Source organism: Telopea speciosissima, chromosome 8 (genome assembly GCF_018873765.1).
Source record: "Telopea speciosissima isolate NSW1024214 ecotype Mountain lineage chromosome 8, Tspe_v1, whole genome shotgun sequence".
Lineage (NCBI taxonomy): Eukaryota > Viridiplantae > Streptophyta > Magnoliopsida > Proteales > Proteaceae > Telopea > Telopea speciosissima.
The window spans coordinates 53578994-53603826 of record NC_057923.1 but is presented as its reverse complement, the minus strand read 5'-3'; the positions used below and the strand labels follow the sequence as shown (position 1 = coordinate 53603826).

At 36.3% G+C, this 24833-nt stretch overlaps 1 protein-coding gene across 1 annotated transcript; it reads left to right on the top strand.

The window, feature by feature from the left end:
* The first annotated feature begins 931 nt into the window (after nt 1-931).
* Nucleotides 932-4415, top strand: LOC122670372 (ferritin-4, chloroplastic-like). The gene is made up of 8 exons (XM_043867219.1): nt 932-1368; nt 1944-2027; nt 2141-2201; nt 2307-2394; nt 3581-3642; nt 3906-3971; nt 4113-4176; nt 4316-4415. Exons 1-8 carry the CDS (start codon nt 1040-1042, stop codon nt 4366-4368), a joined length of 807 nt encoding a protein of 268 aa, XP_043723154.1. The 5' UTR covers nt 932-1039; the 3' UTR covers nt 4369-4415.
* Nucleotides 4416-24833: the final 20418 nt, after the last annotated feature.

The following is a 24833-nucleotide window of genomic DNA, read 5'->3' as shown; positions in this document are numbered from 1 at the left end:
AAAGAATTTGAGGCAAAATTGTTTTCCTTGTGAAAGTATTTTTATTTTAATAATAATTAATTAACTGTTGGGAGCTTCTGATTGCAACCACTTTGGTTAAATTAAAATATAATCATAGCCTATTTTAACAAAAAAATCCATAACCCCAATTATGATATGGAAAAATGGTTTTTATAGAAAAACGTGGCTCTGTATTTAGATATAGTGGGTAATCCATGAATGTCATTCAAACATAGATGGGTGAAATGATCGTCTCGTCCCCCGTGAAAAATAAAAATGTCAATCCTGTTGATACTTCCACCCGAACACACGGGCCACACTCCTCCACACAAAATTCTTCTCCAATTGATATATAATGGTGAAAAATTAAAAATAAAAAAATCTTGATTAAATTGACTAATGTTATTGTGTAACTCAAATATAATATGAAAAAATTTGGATACCTGGCCCTAATTTCTTGAAAAGTTAGCTACTTTAGATGCAATTTATAGAAGAAAAAAGAACAATTTTTCAGAAACCTCCAGGCATCCATTCTAGAGGAATCATTGCTCTTAATACCAAAACTATTTTATGTGAATCACAATATTCAATTTTTCTTCTTTTAGAGGGGAATTTTATTGAGAAAGGTGTCTGACACTCTCTCCCTTATTCATTACTTTTTGGCCACCAATGGATAAAAATCAGAAAAGAAACCCTAACTTCTGTGTCGCTTTCTGTCTTCTCTCTTTATCTGATACTTTTTTGGATTGTTAGTTTACTTTCTTTGATCTCAGAGACACAAGGGCATCTTCAGATAAAACCACGAGGCCGCCACGCGCTTCTTCCTTCCATGCAATCCTCTCCGTCCACGTGGAATCAAATCCAATGGTCGAAATGAGACACGACCGCCTAGAGCCCTCTATATCTTCATCCCTTCCATAGTTCTCATGAATCATCTTCTCATTTCTTTCTGAATCTTCTCCTTACTCTGTATCTCTTTCTCTCCTGCTTTCTCAGCTTCTAACCCTTCCAATCTTTGTTTCTTTTCGTTACTGAAACCATGCTTCTCAGTTCTCCAGCTTCGTCTCTGTCAATCACACAAGGGGCTAGTCGAAGCCCTTTTCAATCTTCTTCATTTGTTTCGCCATCGAGCTTGAACTCGTCTTCTTCCTTTGTGTCGATTCCTCTGAGGAAGGGAGGAGATGGGTTCGTAGTTTCTGCTGCAGCGAAAGATTCGGGTAATCGGTCATTGACTGGTGTTGTGTTTGAGCCTTTCGAAGAGATGAAGAAGGTGCCACTGTCAACACTCGTTCCCGTCTCGCCTCATCAGTCACTTGCACGGCAGAAGTACGCTGATGACTCTGAGGCTGCCATCAATGAACAAATTAAGTGGGTTTTGTTTTTCTAATCTTTCTTTCCCCTCTTTTCTTCGGGATTGCATCTAATTTCTGCTGCGATTTTGGAGGTTTCTTGCTGTTCCTGTTGTGTTTTGATTTATGGTCATTTCTTCTGTTGATAAATCTTGTTGCATCTTTCGTTGTTAATGTATCCGTTTCTTCTTACTGAATCTCATTCTTGGGTGTATCTGATTCCGCAGAATTTGTTAATGGACTATTGATTTTGGTTATGTTCTTCTTATTGTTTCTTGTGTCCTTTTTTTTTATTTTTTGGGTCTAGTGATGGTTTTACTCTTCTTTTATGGATTATTCACTTTAATCTAATGTATTTGTTTATTTTTTCTTTTGATCTGTGTGTCTCAGTTGTGGGTTCCCAAGATCTCTTTCATATTTCTTGTTCTTCTTGTTGTTTTTCCCTCTTTCCTTATGTGTTTGTTTTGAAACTTATGTTTGAGAGGCTTATCTCCGATTTCCATGCTTTTATGATTCTTTTTATGTGTGTAGTGATTATTATAATCTGTTTTTGTTTCTACTTTAACATTTTTTCCTTCACTGTCTGATTTACAGTGTGGAGTACAATGTCTCCTATGTGTATCATGCCCTGTATGCCTATTTCGACCGGGATAATGTTGCTCTCAAGGGCCTTGCCAAGTAATGTCTAACCCCCCCCCCCCCCCAAAAAAAAAAAAAAAAAAAAAACCCTCTCTTACCTTGAAGATTTCAATTGCTTGGACATCGATCTGATTATGAATTGTTGATCTCAGATTTTTCCATGAGTCAAGTGATGAAGAGAGAGAACATGCAGAAAAACTCATGGAATATCAGGTGTTTGCCAAATCCTCTTAATCTTCTTGCTGTGTTTCTGTTTTATTTCGCATGTTCTCTGTTCAGCTCATTGGATGTATTCTGTTCTCTCATGACAATTCTCAGAACTTGAGAGGAGGAAGAGTAATGCTACAGCCTATAGTGTCACCCCAGTCTGAATTTTATCATGAGGAGAAAGGAGATGCACTTTATGGTAATTGAAAGCTCTATCTCTGTTGTTGTTATGGTAACAGATCTAAATGGTAGTATATATATTCTTACCCATATTAGTTGTATGGTATGCATATTCATATGTAGCATTTTTTTTTTTCATTTGTTTCATTTCAGGTAATTGTATGCATGCATTTCTAGTTGATTTGGTACAGGATATGTATCTAGCATATTTCAGTACTTTTGCAAGGCTGTTAGTGGGTTTTTTCAGAATTTGCAAATTGTCTTTTATCTGATTAGTTCTCTGTTTGATTCCCCGTTTAATGGCCACATGCTGTACTTGTGTGGGGTGAAGAGGGAATCTCTCCTCCCTTCTGGCCCCCCCCCCCCCCCCAAAAAAAAAAAAAAAAAAAAAAACTTGTATTGGTGGGTGTTTTTTTTTTTTTTTTTACCAACACTGAAGAGGAACAGTACCTATGGTATTTTGGACTTTCGTACGATTTGTGGGGGAGTAATTATGAGATTCAGTGGTGGGTGTTTTTTTTTTACCAACACTGAAGAGGAACTTTCTGCTTTGCAATTAGTATGTAGATATTTTCGTATGAGATCTTTTTACTCTGTGGATGTTCACATGCGATGACCCATGTATGCCATACTTTCATCAATGTGTGGATGGATGTATAGGCTTGTGTGCATGTTTAATCATGGATGCTTTTATTAGCATTAGCAAGAGAAGATTTGCCATATGTTGAAATATAAGAAATAAGGGGAAAAAAAGAAAAGGCTGTACTCGGTGCACAAGGCTCCGGTGTTTAGCAGGGTCTGAGGAGGATCAAATGAACGCAGCCTGCCTTACACCTGTTTCCAATTTTCCCCATCAATTTATTATATAGAAAAAGAAAACCGATTTTTCTCATCAATTTATTTTATATGAACAAAAGTGTGTAGCATCATGAACCTCAATTTGCTAGTGTGCATAACATGCATGTGGTAGTGTTTCTCCCCTCTTTATCATATAAGTGAAACTTCATTAATGAATTTCGAGAAGGGCCAAAACTCCCTATATGGCCAAACTAGGTTTTGTTTTTAATCTTTTTCATCTCGCGGTAGGGCAATTGGACAGCCTTCACAATTCTTCTGTCTCCTCGCATGATATGATGCCCTGATTTGTTTGAAATACTACTTGTTCTCTTTAAATGGCATTGATCGTTTCTCTTTTCTTGACTCAGCAATGGAGCTTGCATTGGCATTGGAGAAGTTAACAAATGATAAGCTTCTGAAGTTGCACAGTGTAAAACCTCAAACTCCTTTGCATTTTGTATATATACATGGATGCTTGTTTTCATGTGTTTTCTCACTTTTTGTTGCGTTTGGAGCGATGATTAGGTTGTGGATTATGAGTATCTTTAGAAAACATGTTCTCTTATTCAAATGGGAAGCACCCTTACTATAGCCTTTCCTAAAATGAAATGAAAAAGAACAGTTTTTCATACAAGCTATGAGTACGTCGATAGCTTGGGCTTCTTCTGAGGTATCTTTATTACTGAACTATAGGTAGCAGAACGGACTCATGATGTGCAGATGGCTGAATTCATCGAGCGCGAGTTTTTGACTGAGCAGGTGAATTTGATAGTCATGTTTCCTTTACCTATTTAAGTTTAGGTCCCCTTTTTACTTCAACTCTAAGGAGATGAATATATGTGGTAGGTTTTCAAAGTATTTAAGCTTCTCGGTTTTGATTTGATTTATTTATGTATGTAGGTGGAATCCATCAAGAAGATCGCCGAATATGTTGCTCAATTGAGAAGAGTGGGCAAAGGACATGGTAAGTTCCCATTCTCACTGCCATTAAGAATACATGCTTCCAACCTTTTTTTTATTTTTTTATTTTTTAAAACTTATCTTATTTTTCAATTTTGATATTAAATGTGCTAACAGGAGTGTTTTCTTTTGTGGATTTGCAGGAGTATGGCACTTCGACCAGATGCTCCTCGATGAAGACAATGGTGCCGCATGATGCAGTGTTACCATATCAGTTTCTGGCCTTAGAGTGTGTTGCTTTCAATTTTAGTGGTTGCTGTTCTGTATCTGTTTCTGGTCTTAGAGCTCCTCGATGAAGACAATGGTGCCGCATGATGTAGTGTTACCATATCAGTGTCTGGCCTTGGTGTGTGTTGCTTTCAGTTTTAGTGGTAGCTGTTCTGTATCTGTTTCTGGTCTTAGAGTGTGTTTCTTTCAGTTTTAGTTGGTAGCTGCTCTTTTTGTTCATGGTACAACTATCAGTTTATGCTTTTAGAAGTGTGTTTCTTTCAGTTTAGAGGTAGGTAGTGTTTGGTTTGTTTGTAGTACAACTTCTGAAGCTGAAACCCAGATCATGCCTCAAGTTGTTGATGAGAACCTAATGTTATCAAGATCTGCATATATTCACGAATCAAACTACCTGGTAAATAAATCATAGTAAGTTCAATCTAAGCTTGGGTGTAAGAAGGCATTATGTAGAAGTGAAAGAGATCTATAAAATGCAGCTCAACTGTTTCATTTGTCTGATGACCCAAACTCATCAATGATCAGTAGTGGATGATCACAACCGGGAACGTAATGTAATCAAATAAAGTACAAGCATGAGGATCAAGTAGAGTTTGCTTCATGGGCAGAAATGGTTTCTAACCAGAAAAAAAATGAGCAGAAATGGTAAGATCACATGCATTCCTAAGAGGTGATGATCTTCATAAATTATAGATGGGTCAGGAAGTTGGATTTGGAAAATTAATTTATTTCTAGCAAGCCGAAGAAAATAAGAGGTAATTAACACTATAGAGAGAAATAGGGTTGTACCACTTTTGGGAATGCTGTGGTCTGATAATAAAAAAAAAAACTCAAATGACAAGGTGAAAGGAGTTAGCTTTCAAAATTAAATTCTACTTGAAAACCTAGGCTGTGTTTGGTATGCATTCTTGGAATGCATTTCAGGTCAATTTTGCATTTTTGAGTAATAAAAGTTGTTGGTTTTAATGTTTGAGAATGCGAAATCGACCTGGAATGAATACCAAATGCAGCTCTAGTGTTCATGAAGCCCAGATACATTTGGAAAAATTGTACAATAAAGAACAAATACCAATCCTACTCGGTCACATTTTTGCCAAAAAAATAGACAACCATTAATGCTTATGAATCTTGCAACAAATACCAATCCCACTGTCACATTTTTGCTAAAAAAAAAAAGGACAACCATTAATGCTTATGAATCTTGCAATTTTTTGTGAGGTTAAAAGAGCTTCATTTAAATGCTTCCAAAGAGACATGGAACTTCGGATGGGGGGAACCATGGTTCGAGGGATAAGAGATTGCAGCTTAGGTAGTAAGTAGCTTAGTTTCTTCCCATAAAAAAAAAAAAGTAGCTTAGTTTTTGTTAAAAGAGGTGAATCATTGGTCCTCACAATGGGAAGTACTTGAAGGAATGACAGTGAGGATCGGACAACTGGAGCTGTTCAGCATGCACTCCAAGGACAATTCCATCCGTCCGATCTTCACTACACTCACTGGTGAGCTGGAGAGTATTTTTACACCCATGTCCTTTCCTTTTTATTCATGTAATGAAAGATCTACATTATCATAAATTCGTTGTCCTTAAATGAAGTTCCTTGAAAATGGAAAACAAATTTCCCAAGATGGGGTTCTCAATTTCTTCGTGAGGATTTCTGCAATAATTTTGTAAGACACATTGCAAAAATTGATTGGTCAAAAATCCTCAATTGACTCATGTATATAATTTTGTTAGGGATTAAGGCAAGAAGGGTGTGATTCAGCACATAGTGAATGACATCATCTTTAATAGATTCTAAGCATTGCTGATATTATATTGTTGATAAAACATCCCACCCTAGTGCTTTGTAGGAGGCTAAATTGAAGATAGCTGCCTTGATCATTTCATCCTCCAAAGGAGTAGAAGAATCAAATTCTCCTCATGGGAAATAATTGGTGTGAATAGGTTTTCGATAAACTAAGGGTTAATGGGATTGGATGAAGTTTAGATCTCTCTGAAATGATTTGCAAACAGGCGAGCAATACTAAGGGTATCATAGCTGATCCGACCCTTAGGGTATGTATGGCAACATTTCTGTTTCAAAAAACTGGTTCTAAGTCATGAAATAGTTTTTTCTGTTTCTGGATTTTTGGAGTAATTCCGTACCAACAAATGTTGTATGGTAAACTTGGTAAAAAAACTGTTTCTGTTGTTACGAAAAAACAAAAACATGTATGGAATGTCATATTAACAAAAACAGTTTTCTATTCTTATGCTATCAAATTACATAAAAATCTCATCTTTCGACATAATTTTCATTACATAAATGAATGAGAACATATAATTTAGATACATTAGGAAGATTAGTTCATTAGTATTAAACATATCCAAAATGTCAACATACGTATGATAATTTTAGTGTTGAACATTACGTTCTTACACATCAAAAGAAACAGTACAGATTAATTTTCATTCAATTTGAGGCATGTTTCTTGATATAACCAACTGATTTGCAATGTCTTTTCTAAGCGCATCCATTTGTCTTGCCATCTCTTTGGCTAGTATTACCATATTCAGGTGAAATACTATCATCATCATCCAGTGGTCCCACTGTCCTGTCCTCAACTCTAAACCACGCAAAATTTTCGTCAGCTTGTTGTTCTTCTCGAATGAAGTTTTGTAAGGCACAACAAGCAATGACGATACGACCTTGGGTCGGAAGAGGAAAACATGACATTTTGCTTTGTATAGAAAATTGTTGTTTCAATGATCAAAAACTACATTCAATAACACTCCTAACACTCGAATGTCTATGGTTGAAAAGTTCTCTAGCGGTCCGCGCTCTTTTTGTCCTGTAATCTTGGAGATGATACCGTTGGCCCTTGAGTGGAGTCAAAAACCCTGTAGTTAATGAATATCCAATCCTCTACATAATACTTGCCTAAAATATAATTGTTGAAGATCATGTTAATATATTTTTTGACTCCCTACAAATGGAATATTACTAAATGATCTTGGCTTTGTATTTACCTTGAGAAGGATGAGGAAAATGTAAGGTTGGATCTTCAAGTGCCGCTGCAAATACTTGACAATCATTTGCAGATTCCTCCCAGCCACTATTCACAAAGGTGAATTTCATGTCATGTGAACACACACACACACACACACATGACATTCTGTGTTGTTTCTCCTTTTCTCCATCTATAAGGTATTTGTTTGTGGTGAGGACATGTGCATCTACATGAGTTCCATTGATAAAACCAATACAGTCCTAATACACATCATATCACCAAATTAAAAAGGTATAACTGTAAAATAAATAATTGTGACATGTATGTAATAATTTTCATTCAAATTGCTCTTACCTTGAAAAATTGATACTTTTTGGGATTATTAGCAATTTCAAGGGCCATCTGATCAAATGATGGTGGTCTTAAGTTAATTCCTCCTAACTTGAGGAGAGCCTTCAGTGCTCTTTTAAAATGCTTACCGATGGTCTCTGGTGAATATTGAAAATGTTCAATTATATCTCGAACCGCTCGTTTCGACCAACCATAGTTATGAACATTACTTGCTGCTCATCAACTCTAACATATCGACTATCTTCCAACCACCCCCGCTCTCGCATTAGTGTATGGAGGTTAAGGAAGACATGTCGTTCCATTTTGTATTGTTCATAACATCTATCTACATGACCTTCCAAGACCTACGTACACGTTCTCGGCCTATCAGTGCACTATCACGAATGGGCTCTCTAATGTATAGTGAATCTTGTGCAAACATAAGTAGAGTCATACACAGCCAAATCTTCTTCAGTTTCTTCCCTATCTAGTTCTTCAAAGTTATCTAAGTGTCATTTAAAATACGATCAATCAATAACATATTAAAATCTAATAAAAGAAAATAAGCACGCATTCTCATATAAAAAAGTCATCAAGAATATAGAAATTGTACCAATCATCCAACATATATGAAATCAAAGTTATCATCCAACAATCCACAACTCGTCATAGTTATACATAACAAAATAAAAATTATCCAACAGAATTAAAGTGTAGCATTACAGTCATCCACCATTAAAAAACCTAATTTTTTTCAAAGAAGTAATGGGTTGAATGTGTTGGTCCATTGGCAGTAGTGGTAAGGTGTTGTCATTGTTGGCAACCAAATGCAAACAAATTAGGAGATGTTTTTCTTGGAAGTGTTTAGGGGCATTTCAGTCCTCTTACATCTCTTAGGGGCAAAATGGTAATTTGGCACAGCTAATAAGCAAGTGGCAGTACTCATTGCGATGATGGTAGTGTGTTGGCAAGTGCTTATGTGCTCATTTCACCTTATTTTGAGGAGAGAGAAAATTGAGGTGGGCCCCACACACTGTGGATCCTACAAAGAGTGTCTAACATGGCTGAGGTGGCAGTCAAGTGGTCGGAAAGTGATAAGGTTGAAGTGATGTGACTTGGTAATGGTGTAGATAAAAGGAAATTCAAAATGGAGTATTTGCTATACTTTGACAAAGTATGGCATAAAAGTCTCTCCCATACTTACCAAAATTTGGCCAAGTTTTCCAAATGAGTATTTGGTTGGTGTTTTTTTGTCTCCGGGGTTTTATTTGCAATTCATTAAGAATTTGGTCCCTACAGGGACATGCATAGTTAAAGCGAAGGACTTATTTATAAATGACATAAAGTTGAAAAGGGGTTATGTGTAATTTTGAGAGTTTGGAATGCTGAGGGCATCGACTTATATTGAAGGTATTTGAATTTCTAAAGATTCTATTTCAAAGGATTCTATTGGGTGCAAAAGCTGGCACATCATGTGCGACTCTTCCTTTTTTGAAAGTCACAAAGCTGAGCATTAAATAAAGGCTTTAATGCTTTTTGGAAATCCTATATAATGAAATCATATTGGTTATTGGAATTTGGTGCACAATGGACGGACTCCCTCTCTATCTTGAACTCTGTGAAGATAATTAATCTCATGCAAAGCACATTCACCTCTGCACTCTTCGAGATTCCAATTGACGTCGTTTAGTTCGCTATTTTTATTAATGGTCTGATTGAGATTCACATCAAAGAGCTCACATTGCTTCCCACCATTGGAAATAAAATAGAGGGCAGTGGGCATTTCCCACCTTAACCGATCAAAGCAAATAAGTTGAAGGGATTTGCATTGTACGATCCCCTAGGAATCTGAAACGTGGCATCACTTTTTCAGGCTTGACTTTTTTGTGAAGCTTTAAAAACTTGCAATGCGTTCAATATACGCTTTGAGATTCTGAGCTTTAAGCATCCATTGGCTCATGTCTCAATGAAAGCAACAGGTCTAATGACCTATCTGACGCCATCTCTACGGCCATCAATGCACCTCATTGTCTTACTCCAATCTGACGGTCTACATTTGATATAATCTGTGCACCTCTATGGTCCCTTGACTCTATGCTTAGCCAGAGTTTGGTACACGTGCATAAAATATTTCAAATGGAATTTTATCATTGGCCGATCTTTGAAGCTCCATATCTTGGCCGTCCAATGTCCGTTTTGGGTGAACCACCTATCAAAATTCTTAAAACAATACCCTCTACGTCCCTGCCTCAAAAGAACTTGGGGTTAAGACTCAAAAATAAGGGCAAAACGAAGGAGAACCTTGAGAAAGCTTAGGCGAGGAGTTGAAGAAGCTTGAACATGATTTTAATGGAGATTTTGATTGGGGTTTGATGCTCTTCATCACTTGGAAGTCAGATTGATGGCGTTTATGCATCGGTTTTTCAAAGTTTAGCCTTCCAAGAGCATTGGTGGAGTACTTCAAGTGGCTTAGTCCACTTTGGTAATCTCTAAATCATTTCCTTTATATTGTAAGTAGCTTATGAGCTCGTTGGGATGAACTTCATTAGCTACATATGATGGGATATTGGGAATGGTAATTTTGATTGTATTTTCTTAAGTTGTAAGCCTTGTTAAGTTGATGCTCAACAGATGTTTGTGAAAATTTCTTACATAGTTGTTGCTATTGTAAGGGGGAGTTGTTGTTGCCCTTTAACAGTGTTGGGGCATTGTTGGAAGCAGGAGTAGGGACTCCTGGACTGTTGTTGCAGTCAAATTGTAACTTGTGTTGAGTGTCAGGTAATACATGAAGCACAGAGTTAGGCATTACCCCGTGGATGTAGGCTTAGGCCGAACCACGTATATCTGTGTGCATTGTCTTGTGGATTTGGAGTACCTTTGTTTTGCAGGATGGGCATACACCCTAGGTAGGCCAGACCATTTTTGGTTAGAGGTTGGGGGTGTATGTGAACTGTAGCCGGTAATTACAGAGTGCTCCAGCCAGTGGTGATTACAGAGACAGGTATGTGTGGTTTGTCAGGATAGTTTTGGGAAGATTTTTATTGAACACTAATTCACCCCCCCCTCTCAGTGTCAGCCTGGGAACATCAGAATGGATTTCACTTTCGTTTTAGTTCATCACTTTCTCGGTTCCATCCACTAGTACTACCCTGGTTGGTAATAGAGTCTTTGATGAACTGCCTTTTACCCGCGTTATGGTTTCTAATGGCCAGCTTAAGGTTGAGTTCCCAAGCCAATAGTTTAGCTTATGTGGTAGACTGACCTTTGTTTTGAACAATTGGGTTTGCAGATAAGGAGGGGGCTAGAGTTGGTTTACAATGCACTTCTTTATCTGAGTTTGTATGTTCTTTGTCAAACGTTTATTCCAGTTTTATCTTAATATTGAGCTTACAAATTCTCTTCTCTTACATAATTTATTTTTTCTTAAATTCAGGAGTAACTTATGTGATGGTTCTAATAACCCATGATTGAAACCCTATTGTGGAAGGCCACTGGGATTGGAGTTCAATAACAACACATGTGAATTATATACAGTAGACTCCATGTTTGGCTTATTGGCGGTGACACCTAATGGTGGATTTACCACTCAACTTGTCGCTGGTGTTAACGGTGTTCCTTTTTTTTCGCTAATGGATTGGACATCGACCAAAACACTGGGATTATTTATTTCACAGATAGTAGCACTAGATTTCATGGAAGGTAATAAATATTTCCTTTGTTCACCTCCTATTATTATTATTATTATTATTATTATTATTATTGTTGTTGTTATTTCTCTCATCATTGAAAGTTGTAATGTAGACAAACTAGCATCCCTTTCTAACCTTGATCTGATCATGTCTTGAATGGCCTTGGAAGCTAGTAATAAATCAGACTTTCCCCTTCTTTTTCTCTTTGTATTTGGGGTCCTATTATGATTATGGGTTGGTTCAGATGTGGGGGTAGCTTCAGGTTGAGTGTCTACCAATGGATCGACTTCTCAGCATCACTAGAGTCCCCGCAGGACTCATCCAGATTCTCCATACTCTGACTCAATATTGATGACAAAGCATTATGTTGGTCCACATTCCCATCACCACTTGCATAAGTGTCCCCAAATATCATGCACAGTTCATGCCATTGTGGGAGACCATACTTTTTGAACTTTGCCCAATAAGGATTTGCCTGACATAAAAAAATACTCACAATCAATAATGATACTCATAGTACTCTTCTTTTTCTTTTGACAAAATTTTCTAAAAAAGTATAAGCTAACCTGTATGTGTCTTCCCCATATAGATTTATCATTGACTCTGCAAGTTCGTGTCAAACTGTTCCACCCAAATCCAGTTGTATCCATCAACTTTTTGAAACTGATGTACTCCTGCCTCAATTTATTCATTTTATACTTTAGTTACCTCATATTGTAAGATATATCAGTTTTTTCGTTGAATTCATTAAGAATCATTCTTCAACCTGCTTTGTTAAAGGTGCTAATAGTTCTATTCCCCTTCATACCATTAACTTGACAAAAATGTTGACATTTTCTTTGGTTCACCTAGCATTCTCAGTGACACCTTGTGAACTAGATTTTTTTATCACTCTCAAATCTAAACACATTTAAAAAAAGAATCAGTATGTAGGTATTGAAATCGAACTACAATATGCATATTATGTCAAAAAATCATCATTTCTCAACTCTTGTATTCATGATAGAAGGGAATGTCCACAACAAAGTCAAAAGGCCTTACAATACAAAAGCAAAAAGTGAAAATAGAACCAAAAGCAATCTGAAATTGAGATTACAAGACCCAACATAAAAAAAAGTGACTAATAAAGATACAATAATACAGTAGAAAAACCCATAATGTTAATATTTCATGCACCAATCGCACCAACAGTAATAACTAGAATGAAGGCCTCAAGGATGAACAGACATAGGAACTATAACGATAAGCTAAGATGAACCAAGATCTACTCAAAGGAAAAATAAGAAAATATAGAATGGATAGAGAGAGAGAGAGAGAGAGAGAGAGAGATGTTAATTAGAACACCACAGCTTCAGGCTTGATCCCTGCAACTGTGATTTTGATTTATAGATTGTTGATCCTGCCTAACCAAAAATTTCCTTCCTACGAATGTCATTTGAATTAAAAACTTGATCATGTCTAAGCCTGAATCAAAAGTCTCTTTTAAAGCTTGAGATGGCTCCTGAAACTCTGCGTTTTTGGCATCTGAGTACTTTGGATCTATCACAATCCACCGTATAAACTATAGTGCAGAGCATACCACAATACAGAGTGCAAAAAGCAACAATAGTTGAACTCTGAAACCTGCCTCCTATGAAATTGTGATTCTAATTTCAAACTGTACACATGTTGTGAGACACCATAAACAATTACCTAAACATGGAAAGAAAAGATGCTGGACACAATGACCCTCGGATTGAGTGATGATTGATATTTGAGACAATAGAAAAATATAATAGTATGATTAGGGCACAAAATAATATTATGGTAATGATATAATAATAAATATATTCAGGGGACGAACCTATATATCCTTGCTTATTATTAGATCATAGAACACTTGATTGTGTTATATGGGTCAAATTATTTAGACTATAAGAAAAAGTTGAAAGTACTGAGTTGAATTAGAGGTAAATTAAACTGATCTAAGCCATTGCCCTCACTTATTTGGTTATTGACTATCCTAAACTTTAACAAACCCTCCTTTGTAACTTTACAAAGATCATATTTTCATACCCAAGAAATTAGCTATCAAGTTCATACCCAAAGAGACAAAAGATCCTCTACTGATTCACCTTTAGATTCATGTTTTTGCTTCACTCTGTCAATTGATAGGATTACTTACTATAATAGATCTCATTGCCAGGGTTCTACCAGCCTAATTTCCCACCAATCTTACCCTCTTCTTCTTTTTTCTTGTCTTTTCTTTTCTTTTTTGGTAGTTGTGGCTGAGGCCACATGGACCTCAACCAAGCACACACACATACATATATATATATATATAGAGGAGTGAGAGAGCGCAGTCGGTCCCTGCTGCTAGTTGCACTTGTTGTTGGTGCGGACAGTAGCTACAGCCTGCTTCATGCCAACCCTCATCGATCATTCTCTCCTCCAACTCCCTTTTACATCTCCTCTTCTTACTACTCCTTCAGTTTCTCAGCAAAACCCCCTTTTGAAACCCAAAAATTCTTCTCATTTAAAATCCTAAACCCAAGTAAATCAGAGTAATAAATTTCAGACCTAGAATGAGTTGGGAGAACCTATCTTTTGAAGAAATCCCTCCTTTCTTGGCTTGGACCTTCAAAGAACACCCTCCACTTCCAAATCCTTGCTTCAAGTAATTCCAGCCATGGAAATTGATTTCTCTCTCATAAATTCCCAATGTTCACACCCAAAACCCCACTTTGTAAGACTCTCTCTAAGGTTCTCCCTTTTCCTATCGATTTCCCTTCTCAAATGCACCTAAAAACAACAATCCCTTGAGAGGTAGGTCGAGTTGCAGAGATCGATCAAGCTTGAAGATGCAAAGTCGAGTTACAGAGATCGAGCACATCTCTTGTGATATTTTAGGGTCTGTTTTAGGTCTTGTTATGTTTTGATGGTAATTTTCAAACAATGCCCCTCGTTAACTTAAGTCGACGTTGTTTCACCGTGATTTCATATAACCAATTCTCAATTGTGAGAAACAACTTTTTGGTGTTTCTCAATGCCAGAACTACTTATATTACCCAGTCCATTGCAAAAAAAAAAACTAAAAAACGGATCGGACAACACATACAGGATCTGTGCCATTTCTACCCCAAAAAACAAAAGAAAAAAAAAAAAAAAAACGATTTTTTGGAAGGTTACCATATCGACCCTAAGTGACTTTAGTACAAATACTCCTAGATTGGCGGAGATGTTGCTTAGCCATCATGTGATAGTACTTGGTATTTCTATCACCTAGTTAGTATATTGTTGCATTGATTTTTGTAGCTAAAACAACTCCTTAACTTTAAGGCTACGTAAATGTTTGAACAGTGTTCAAGACTGTTTTTCCATTCTTTAAGAACAAAAAAACATGAATTTCTGTTTGGCTTGATGGTTCGCTTTTCTGTTCTTTTAGAACGAACCGGAGGAATATTTGATGTAAAGAACAAGAACGAGATTTATCGCGCAATTCACAACCAAAACCCATCAGCAACTGGGCTTGAAGACAAACTTGCGACAGATCTGGGGAGGAGAAGGGAAGAGAAGTAGCAGGCGAAGAACTTCTAGGTCGATCTCATCTCTCTCTTGCTCTCTATCCCTCTCTCTCTCGATTCCTCTCTCTATGTCACTCTACCTCTCACTCTGGATTCCTCTCTCTCTCTCTCTCTCTCTCTCTCATTGTTGGGATGAAGATCTGACTAGATCTGTATCAATTTTTCTCCCTTGTGTCTCAGGAATTGGAGCAATATCCCTAACATTTGAAGGTTTTTGCCGAGCTCCGCACAACCCTCTGCTACATCAGTGGTCCTCTCTAGCACGACCCCCTCTGCAACTGAACTTGACAACAACGAAGGTGACTCTCTCTCTCTCTCTCAAGCAGAATCTCTAAACCTTGAGATTTCAGGGAGTTTAGGGTTTCCAAAACCTGCTATCTTTGGATTTTTGGTTTATTCCTCCCTTATTCTATTTTTTCCCCAACCTGTAAAGCAAGCCTACGATCTTTGGATTTCTGGATCTCCAAAACCTTTTTTTTTTTGCTTTCTTTTTGCTGGGCTGAAGCTAATGTTTTTCTAGATTTATGCCCTGGAACAGTGATTACATTTTCATTTTATCAGGAACGAACACTATTTTTCCTTTTTTGTTTGTATGTGATGTATTTAACTTTCTAGGGCACAACTTTGCTGATGTATCTGATTTGAATTTTCAATGACATCAACTTATGCGAAAGATCCATTTGTAATTGTTTCTACTACAGTTATTTTTGGGATTTGTTAATCCGGCAGTACAGTGATAAATAGTGACTTGAAGGGTGATGAATCTAGATGTTTTGATATTTAGAAATGTTTCTGGGTAGTTTATGAAGTTTATATACTTACGTTTTCTGTACACTCTTCTAATGGATGAATAGGAGACAATTTATAAAGCATAATAATGCTTCAGGATCTGCTTGGTGCCTTTTACCAATGGACCTTCAGCCCTCCTTGATGTAGGATCACTAGAATGAATAGGAGACAATTTATCCTACAATTATCGGGACAAAAGTAAGGGAAGATATAAGATAGCAAAGAAAAAAGTGGTAGATTAGTGGTGTCAACAAAGAGGATCACAATGAGTTAGGGCTTTTGATGTATGGTTTAGAATTGTGTACCAACAGAGAAAAAAAGATTTATGGTTAGGATTTAAGATCAAATGAGATTTTATGATTCATAATAGAAAAGACTGGGAATTGAAAGGCAAATACATGCTGATTTGTAGAACAATAGCACATATATTAGAAGAAGAAAAAGGAAGAAGAAAACAGATGAAAGAGAGGGAATAAGAAAAGGCCTACTTGAAGCATGGGAGAAGAAAAAACTCTGTATTGTTTCACTCCTCATCACTTCTGTGTCCCAAGCTATTACACAACTGGAATCTGAATCACCCTTTGCCACTAGGCCACTTGAATCCTAGTCTTCGAAACTGTAGTCTTCTAACATTTGGGGCAAGCATTAGATGGCCATGCCCTTACTATCTCCAAATGAGTTACCCATTAATCTTTGCTCTTGTCACTAAAACCTACTGATATCCAGGTTCACTTCATTCATGGTAGGACAGGTGTCCAAGTTGGTTTTGTCTGTAGAGCCATTGAATCTGCATTATATTATCTGGAGATTGTTTTTGAAATATGTTTGAGCTGTTATTACTCTTGCTTTGCTGTATACTGGTTGGTGTCCGCTGTACAAAAAAGCAGGACTTTATTGCATGGATACTAGCTTCATACGAAGATGGAATGTGGTAGTGGGCTTTTGTTGTTTTTATATACTTTATTATAGCAGGCTTCTGGTATTTCACAATAAATTCTGACCTTTTCTTTCTTTGTTTCCATATGAAGTACTTTTGTTAATTGAAGTATCTGTTTTCAGATTCATGGTTGTTTTTATTTTTAGATTCATGAATCATATTCTTTATTCTGGATGCCATTTATTTTAGTCGAGTAATATATTTTTATGTACCAATCACTTCTTTGTATTGTATGTAAGCACTTGTTAGTCAGCCTTGATGTTGATAATGGATCACTAGAGCCTTGTGCGTAGCATGTGTCTGTCATCTACACTTCTTTTTAATATTGTTTGTTACCTATATTCAGATTTTATGGCTACTGCATCAAAATCAAAAGGAAAAACAAAAGTAGGGCATGTCTCTTGGTCCAACAATGAGACTGTTGTACTAGTTAGGTTCATGGTAGATAATGTAAGGTCTGGCAACAAAAGTGAGGCAACCTTTAACAAGAATGGGTGGGATGACATTCATACCCAGTTAGAAACCACGCTTGGTAGGATGTTCGATAGGGAACAGATAAGGAACAAGTTCAACAAGATGAGGATAGAGTACGGAAGCTTCAAATCATTGCTTTAAATGACGGGGTTTGGATGGAACTCAATCACCAACACAATTACTGTTGACGATGACAGTGTTTGGGATAGAGCTATAGCGGTAAATACTATACTACTATTTTCCCTTGGTTGAATATACACTATTATATTTGTAATTGTGTAGTAAATATTTAATATTTTATTATATATTGTGTATAGGTCAATTCTGGATGAAAAAAGTTTAGGCATCAAGGCTTGTCACATTGGCATGATCTCCAAATTATATTTGGAGATTCTTATGCCCGTGGAGATGGTAGAGTAGATAACATGCAAGACTGGGTGACAACTGGGCTTGAAGATCTAGAGGTTGATGAGGAAATTCCTACACCACTCCACAACACTCCAATAGGTCTAGATAATTTGGGAGACAATGAGGTTGAGGAAGGGATCCATACTTCAACCCATAACCAAGATAGGACTCCAACAGCTAAACCAAAGCGGAGTGTCAGCAATAATCTCTTAACTGCTTTGAAATATGTTGGGAAGTTGTGTCAGATAAAGATAAAGAAGGCAGCTGCAAGTACTGAAGCTACTTAAGCAGTTTCAGGCTTTGGCACATCAGCTTCCATCGACACTAGTATAATGGCATGTACATGTGTCCTTGATGAAATTCCTGATATAAGTAAGGACATGTATCTGAAGGCCTCAAAGCAAATTAGGGAGTCAGTTGTGTGGAGGGAGTCATTCATTGGTTATAGGCCTGACAGAAAGATGTGGCTATTGGAGGAGTTATAGAATAGTGTGTTGTTTTGATTGAACTTGAATCTGTTATATTTAATTTGGGTGTTATGATGTTAGAAGTTATATGTTATTTGAGTCTGTATGATTTAATTTGGATGGTATGTTGTTAGAACTTATGCTTTATTTCTGTAGACTTGTGTTTAGAACAATTTGTTGCTTCAATATCTATGTTTGTGATATTATGTTATGTTCATTGTTGAATCTATTATATTTAAAGTTTGCATATTGTTGTGCTATTATAGTAGTTATAGCAATAATACACCAGTTCAGTAATGATTCATCAAGTGATGAGGATGATTAATTATCATATCCACAACTTTAATTGCGGCACAATCTTTATACACTAGAGAACCTTGTAGGGATGATAGACATCCAGGATCCATAAGGGTCCATGAGATTATGACTGGTCATGCAGATCGTTGCTATGAAGAGTGGCATGGAAAAACATGTGTTTCAGAATCTATGTACAATGATGGTACAAAGAAAGTGGTTGAAAGACACTCGATATTTAAGGTTGGATGAACAAATAGCCATGTTTATGATGATGGTGGGAAAGGGTTGTTCTAATCAGAAAATTCAAGAGGATTTTCAACACTCTGAGGAGACCATTAGTCGTACATTCAGGAGGGTGTTAACAGCTATAGGAAAATTGGCAAAAGAAAAGATCAGACCACCAGATGTCAACAAAATTGAAAAGGATATGTGTGCAAAACCTAAGTTCTATCTTTATTTTAAGGTAATATGCAATAAATACAAAAATTACAAATCAATTATTTATATTTTTACTATTTAAGTATGACAAGTTTTGGTGATTCTTCCCATTGTTTTTAGGATTGTATTGGAGCAATCGATGGTAGTCATAGTCCCAAAGGAAAACGCTACTGGTTATAGAAATCGCAAGGGCATTATTACACAAAACGTGATGTGTATATGTGATTTTGATATGCGATTCATGTATGTTTATGCAGGTTGGGAGGGCAGCGCTAATGATTGTCGTATATTTGAACAAGCAAAGAGGGATCCTGCATTAGAGTTCCCACACCCACCTGAAGGTAAAACCCATTTAATCGTACTGATAAATTAAATCAGTTGGTATGAAGTATTTCAATTGCTAACTTGGGTTTTTCCTTACAATAGATTGTATGTAGGAAAATATTATGTTGTGGACTCTGGGTGTGCAAATCAAGTTGGATACCTGACCCAATTCCAAGGTGAGAGGTACCATATTCCCGACTACCAGGGAGCTGGGAGAAATCCAAAGACCGCTAAAGAGTTGTTCAACTGCAGACATTCCTCACTTTGAATGTAATTGAGCGTACATTTGGGGTTCTGAAAAATAGATTCAAAATATTGAGACATATGCCTTGTTATGAAGTCAAACTCCAGACATACATTGTGATTGCATGTTGTGGATTGCATAATTATACCCATGATGAACAAATGGCGGATGCTGAATTTACTGCCTTAAGTGAGGACGAAAAAGTAATCATAGATCCATTAAATCCTGAATCCGAGCCGTATGAAGGATCTATGCCTACTCTCAATTAGAGAGACAGCGCAAGAATCATGAATAACTTGCGGAGACACATTGCAAGTCGTTTGGCCAGAAGTTGTAGGATGGCAGAAACCGGATTTATATGAGTTTCTTTGTGTGTTTATGACCAAACTATGGATAGTTTATGTAACTTATGTTGAATTTGGTATGACAAACTTTTAGAGGTTGATAGGTTGTATGCAGAATATTTATTTTCAATCTTTTGTTATGATGTTAAACATAACTGTCCTATTAACTGACATTTTACATCAAGTCTTTGCAATTTAAAAACATTTATATTCAATGTGCAGATGTCTATTAATATGAATTTACATTCTACTGCAAAATGAGAGAAATGTAGAAGAGAATGCATGATATGGACATCTAGTTCTGAAAATAATAGAGGAAGGGGTTATTTTCGATGTCCTATAGGATATTCATTTTTTTTTTTGGGTGAATCAATTGAAATGGTGTCCATGTGCACAAGGACAATGTAAGGTTAGGATAGCGAAAACAAAAAAAAAATTGTGATCGCTCATTTTGGTGCTGTCCAAATTCAATTGGGGTACGATCACCATGCAATCATTTTATTTCATTTATTTTATATTATTTACCATTGATTTATATAATTATATATGATACCCGTAACATACATGAATTTATAGATTGATAATCGAGGCTATGGATATTTCAAATAGATAGAAGAAGACACGACCTCATCATCTAGCCAACAGACTAATGTCTCAAGGGTTTGTCCCTCAGGGTCAACAGCTGTATCGGCTACGTCTTCATCGGAATTTTTGAAAGGTTATTGAAAGAGTGCAATTACATCGGCAGAGAATAATGCCAAGATGTTTAAAGATATCCTTGAAGGTCTTACCAAGCTAGACCTGAAGAAAAAAGAAGATTAATACAAGTTTTAAGGTGTTAAAGTTGTAATAATTGTTTTAATTAACTATAAGGTACCATATTTTAATTTATGGTAAGGTTGGTTCTGGACTTTATATTTTAATTTATGTTAAATATGTTTTTATAAGATATTTTTAATTTAAGTTTGTTATGGAAGACACATTTTATTTTATTTCTTTTTATGAATAGCATTATTGTAAAATATCAAATAGGGTACAACAGATTATACCAAACACCATATTTGTTCTGAACGGCGTTCTGGAGACCGTTACCAAACAGTCATTTTTTGTCTCAGAACGTCCTTCTAAACCAAGAACGCCAAAGAACGTTTCTAGTCAAGAGCGGGCATTCTTTGTTCAGACATTTACCAAACGTAGCCTAAGCAACCAGTGAATATGGATCTAAAAAGTAAGACTTTGGGACTCAAAAAAAATCATATTGGTGAAGTCTATTTGCAAAAGTGTAAGTTTTCAAAATCCTCTAGATTTCATTCCTTCCAAAACACATTCATGTCATTGGTTTTAACCATTAAAGTATGACTACCTAAAGCCATATGGAATTCAAGGAATCCAAAAAATGAGGATGTTTATGTTGAACCGCTTAGAAATGGAATACTTTTTTGAAAAATCTTCACATCCTAAAAATACATGTAGAAACTGAAACCTATAATAATGCAAAAAAAAAAAAAAATCGCAAACGAACAATCAGACAATGCAAGAATTTACGTGGTTCGGCAAGATTGCCTACATCCATGGTGAGATGAGATTTGGTTCACTATCAATGGAGAATAAGGTTACAGCCGCTCGTCCTCATGCCTCTCTTATTTAATAGAGAATGAACCATCATTATAAATTTAGAGCAAAACCTACATAGACACATATTACCGAAATACTCATGGACCCACCCGTTTGTTGGGCCCTAGGGCCTTTTCTTAATGGTCCTTTGGAATCAGCCCACAAACGCAAGCAACAGAATACAAGATATCACACCCCCAATAATACTAAGATTTAAGAGTTTATGGTATGATCCTCATGCATGTAAAGCTTACAAAGAACAAACAAGTATAAATAAAACCACTAGATTGCAATAACCTCAGTCCAAATGTTCTTTGACGATATTTAGTGGATTTTGGCAGTTAGACCGAGTGTACCTTGATCCTTTGGAGAATATTTCCTCCAAAACATGGGAGAAGATCAAGGAGTTCAAGGCACAGGCTGTAAGAACATCTAAATTGGGTATTTTCCCTTCCAATTTAGCACATTTTATTTTTTTTTTTAGGATGACTATCTATGTATATAGCAACATATTTTCTACATTCAAATCTTACTGGAGAGAGCAATAGTGTGTACAGCTCAAGCAAAAAAATCCAAGAATTTAAAGCTTGCTAAGATCATGTTCAGTTCACTCAGAAGATCATTGTTGTAGTTGATGAGAGACAAAAACCAATGAAACAAATTGTGCAACCCTCATATCAATTTCTGTTTAACAGCTGCCACAACCTTGTCAAAGTCAACAATCATCAGGGGTTGGAAGGGATATTTCATATCCAAAAGTGAAACGATATTCTCTCCATCTTCGACATGTATCTCAAAGCAGTTCTTTCTCCACTGATCAGGACTGAGTTTCACTAGAATACGAGGTATTTCTTTCACCAAGTAACGCTTCATCATTTCACCCCACCACTTGATAATTTTAAATTGCTCGTAATGTTCAATAATAAGCGCTTTCAAGCCATAAGGCTCTTCCAGCCCTGGTCCAGCCTCTGGCCCTTGAATTTCTTGCTGCACAGCTTCGTTCATCTCTTCCTGTGCAGCTTCGTTCATCTCTTCCTGCATAGCTTTGTTCATCTCTTCTTGCGCAGCTTCGTTCTCTTTAGTCTTCGCTTTCTTCCCTCTTTTTTCTTTCGGTTTCTCAACTAGTAAAACCATAGGTACTGGAGAACTCTTCGCGCAACTCCTCGTTACCTGATGCTTTGACGCATTCAACCGCTGAATTTTTAGTTTTCTTGCCATGCGAACTTGATTTGCAAGCCTCATCATTAGTGACTTCAACGAATTAATTAATTTATGCGATAAATTGAAGGGAAATCAACCAAAGGTAAGGGGTTTACTGCAGATTTTTCTCACATTTATATATATATCATAAATGGATCAGCAAGGTAGGGGGATTGTGCCACGGAATTTAGTCCCACATCGGCTGTGGCTTAGGCCATGGAATGTCCATATAAGCAGCGGTCAACCTTCAAATGATATGATTTTTTTCTAAAGCCATGCAGCGAACCTTAGCCGAATAGTATCATGGCATGTGGGGCCCGTCGTGGACTGTGACACTTCATTGGTATCAGAGCTAGGGTGTGGGATAATGTTGTTAATATGATTCCGTAGTGAAAGTGTGACTGTTGTACCACAGAATTTAGTCGCACATTGGTTATGCTTAGGCCATGGAATGTCCATATAAGTGGCAACCAACCTTCATGAGATGGTCTTTCATCTTTATAAGGATCATACTACGGGCTCTTTTATCATCATCAGATCATTTCTTAGCTGTTTTTATTTGAGAAACTGTTAAGTTTTCTCCAACCATAGGTTTCAATTCCAGAATATGATCCAACTTTTCACATATTAATATGTGTGTTATTTTCAAGTTTCATGTCTCATAATTTAACCCATTCAACTTCTCTGGGTTGGATGCCTCATGTGCAATAAATTTACTAGTCATGATGATGAAGTTCTGTCAAAAGTAAATAAATAAAAAAATTCAGTTTTCTATGCTAATTCTGCTCCCACACACTAGTTTCAAAAAATGAATCCAAGGCATCTTTCCGTGTTGAATTTCAATTCAATTTGACTCTAAACGGGCCACAAGAATAACATTAATATTCTATAAAGAGAGTGTCAGTCGATTTGGTTCAATTATACAAATCACGGAACAAACGAACTTATTCAATAATGATATGAAAAACTAATATGCTATATATATAGGCAAGAGATTAATATCATTAATCCACCCTTTTTCATATAGTGTTGTTACCCAAAAAACAAAAAACTTTAAACCAAGATTCATGACATAGCGTTTTGTAAACTGAACTGGGTAATAGATGACAAAAAAAAAGCTTTTTCAACAAAGATATACCAAATGTTACTGGATTGGTTACTTAGGCTCGAAAATGCTGATGTTGTGCTTTGTAATACCATCGGCTAAAGAATCAATTCATAAAAAACAATTCTGAAGAGTTTAATGCAATTGGTTACATGGTGTCGTATAATGGGATCACATGAATGCCAAAAACAATGGGCCTTCTGACATCTCAATATACCCCTTCAAGCTCAACGAACCAAAGACACATATATCAAATCAATATTATATTACTATGTGTAGAGGATATGATCATATGCCCTTTATACACAATTTGTCATATTAAATACTGATATATATATATATATATATATATATATATATATATATATATACATATTGATAAAAAAAAAATACATATCCTGTGTTGAATTAAATTATGGCATGCATATATATTACTCTAATATATAGTTCAAAATATGTCCAAAGATAAGGTGAACAAAATATAATAATAAAAAAGAATTACCTTTTGAGACTGGTTAGGTGTACCTTGTGATGGGTTCATGTCTTTTTAGGTCACTTTGTCTACTGCAAGCAAAAAGAACTGAAGGAGCGAAGGTAACAGAGATAATGCAAGGTTCGCTCCAGAATAAAAAATCATTTCTGAAGTTGTTGTCAAATGATTCTTCTATTTTCCTTTCTTCTACGTCTCTTTCATTGCAAAGATCACTTCGAGTTTTTAATCGCATGAATGGCAGCGATGTATTTTAGGTTTGAAAAAAAAGCAAAGAAACGACAATAGTTGGCAACAGAGAAATGCAAGGTACTGTTTCAGATTGTAGACGATCAAAAAAATTTGAAATCATTACAAAACGTCTACAGTTTCTTCATGATTGCAGGTTGGGAACGTTTGCGTTTCCTTTTCTCCTCAGCCAAGGTAGTGGCATTGGGCAACATTTGATCATTATTGCCTCAAAACAATGTCTCAGAATCTTCTGAACAACGGCTCTGATACCAATACTGAGTTGTAGAGATCTCTGAGCTGATATCTAGTAAGGAACAGTATCTGTTTCAAGTGAAGAATCTCACAAGAAAAACACAATAGTAATAGTTTGGTGATTTTAGGCTCCACTTGCGTTAACATTTTCTATATCGATTCCAACTCCCAAAACCAGGTTTTATAGGAGTCTATAGAGCCATTGTGGAGAGAACAACGGTTCTTTCCTTTACGCAGAATTGCTCCAATCGC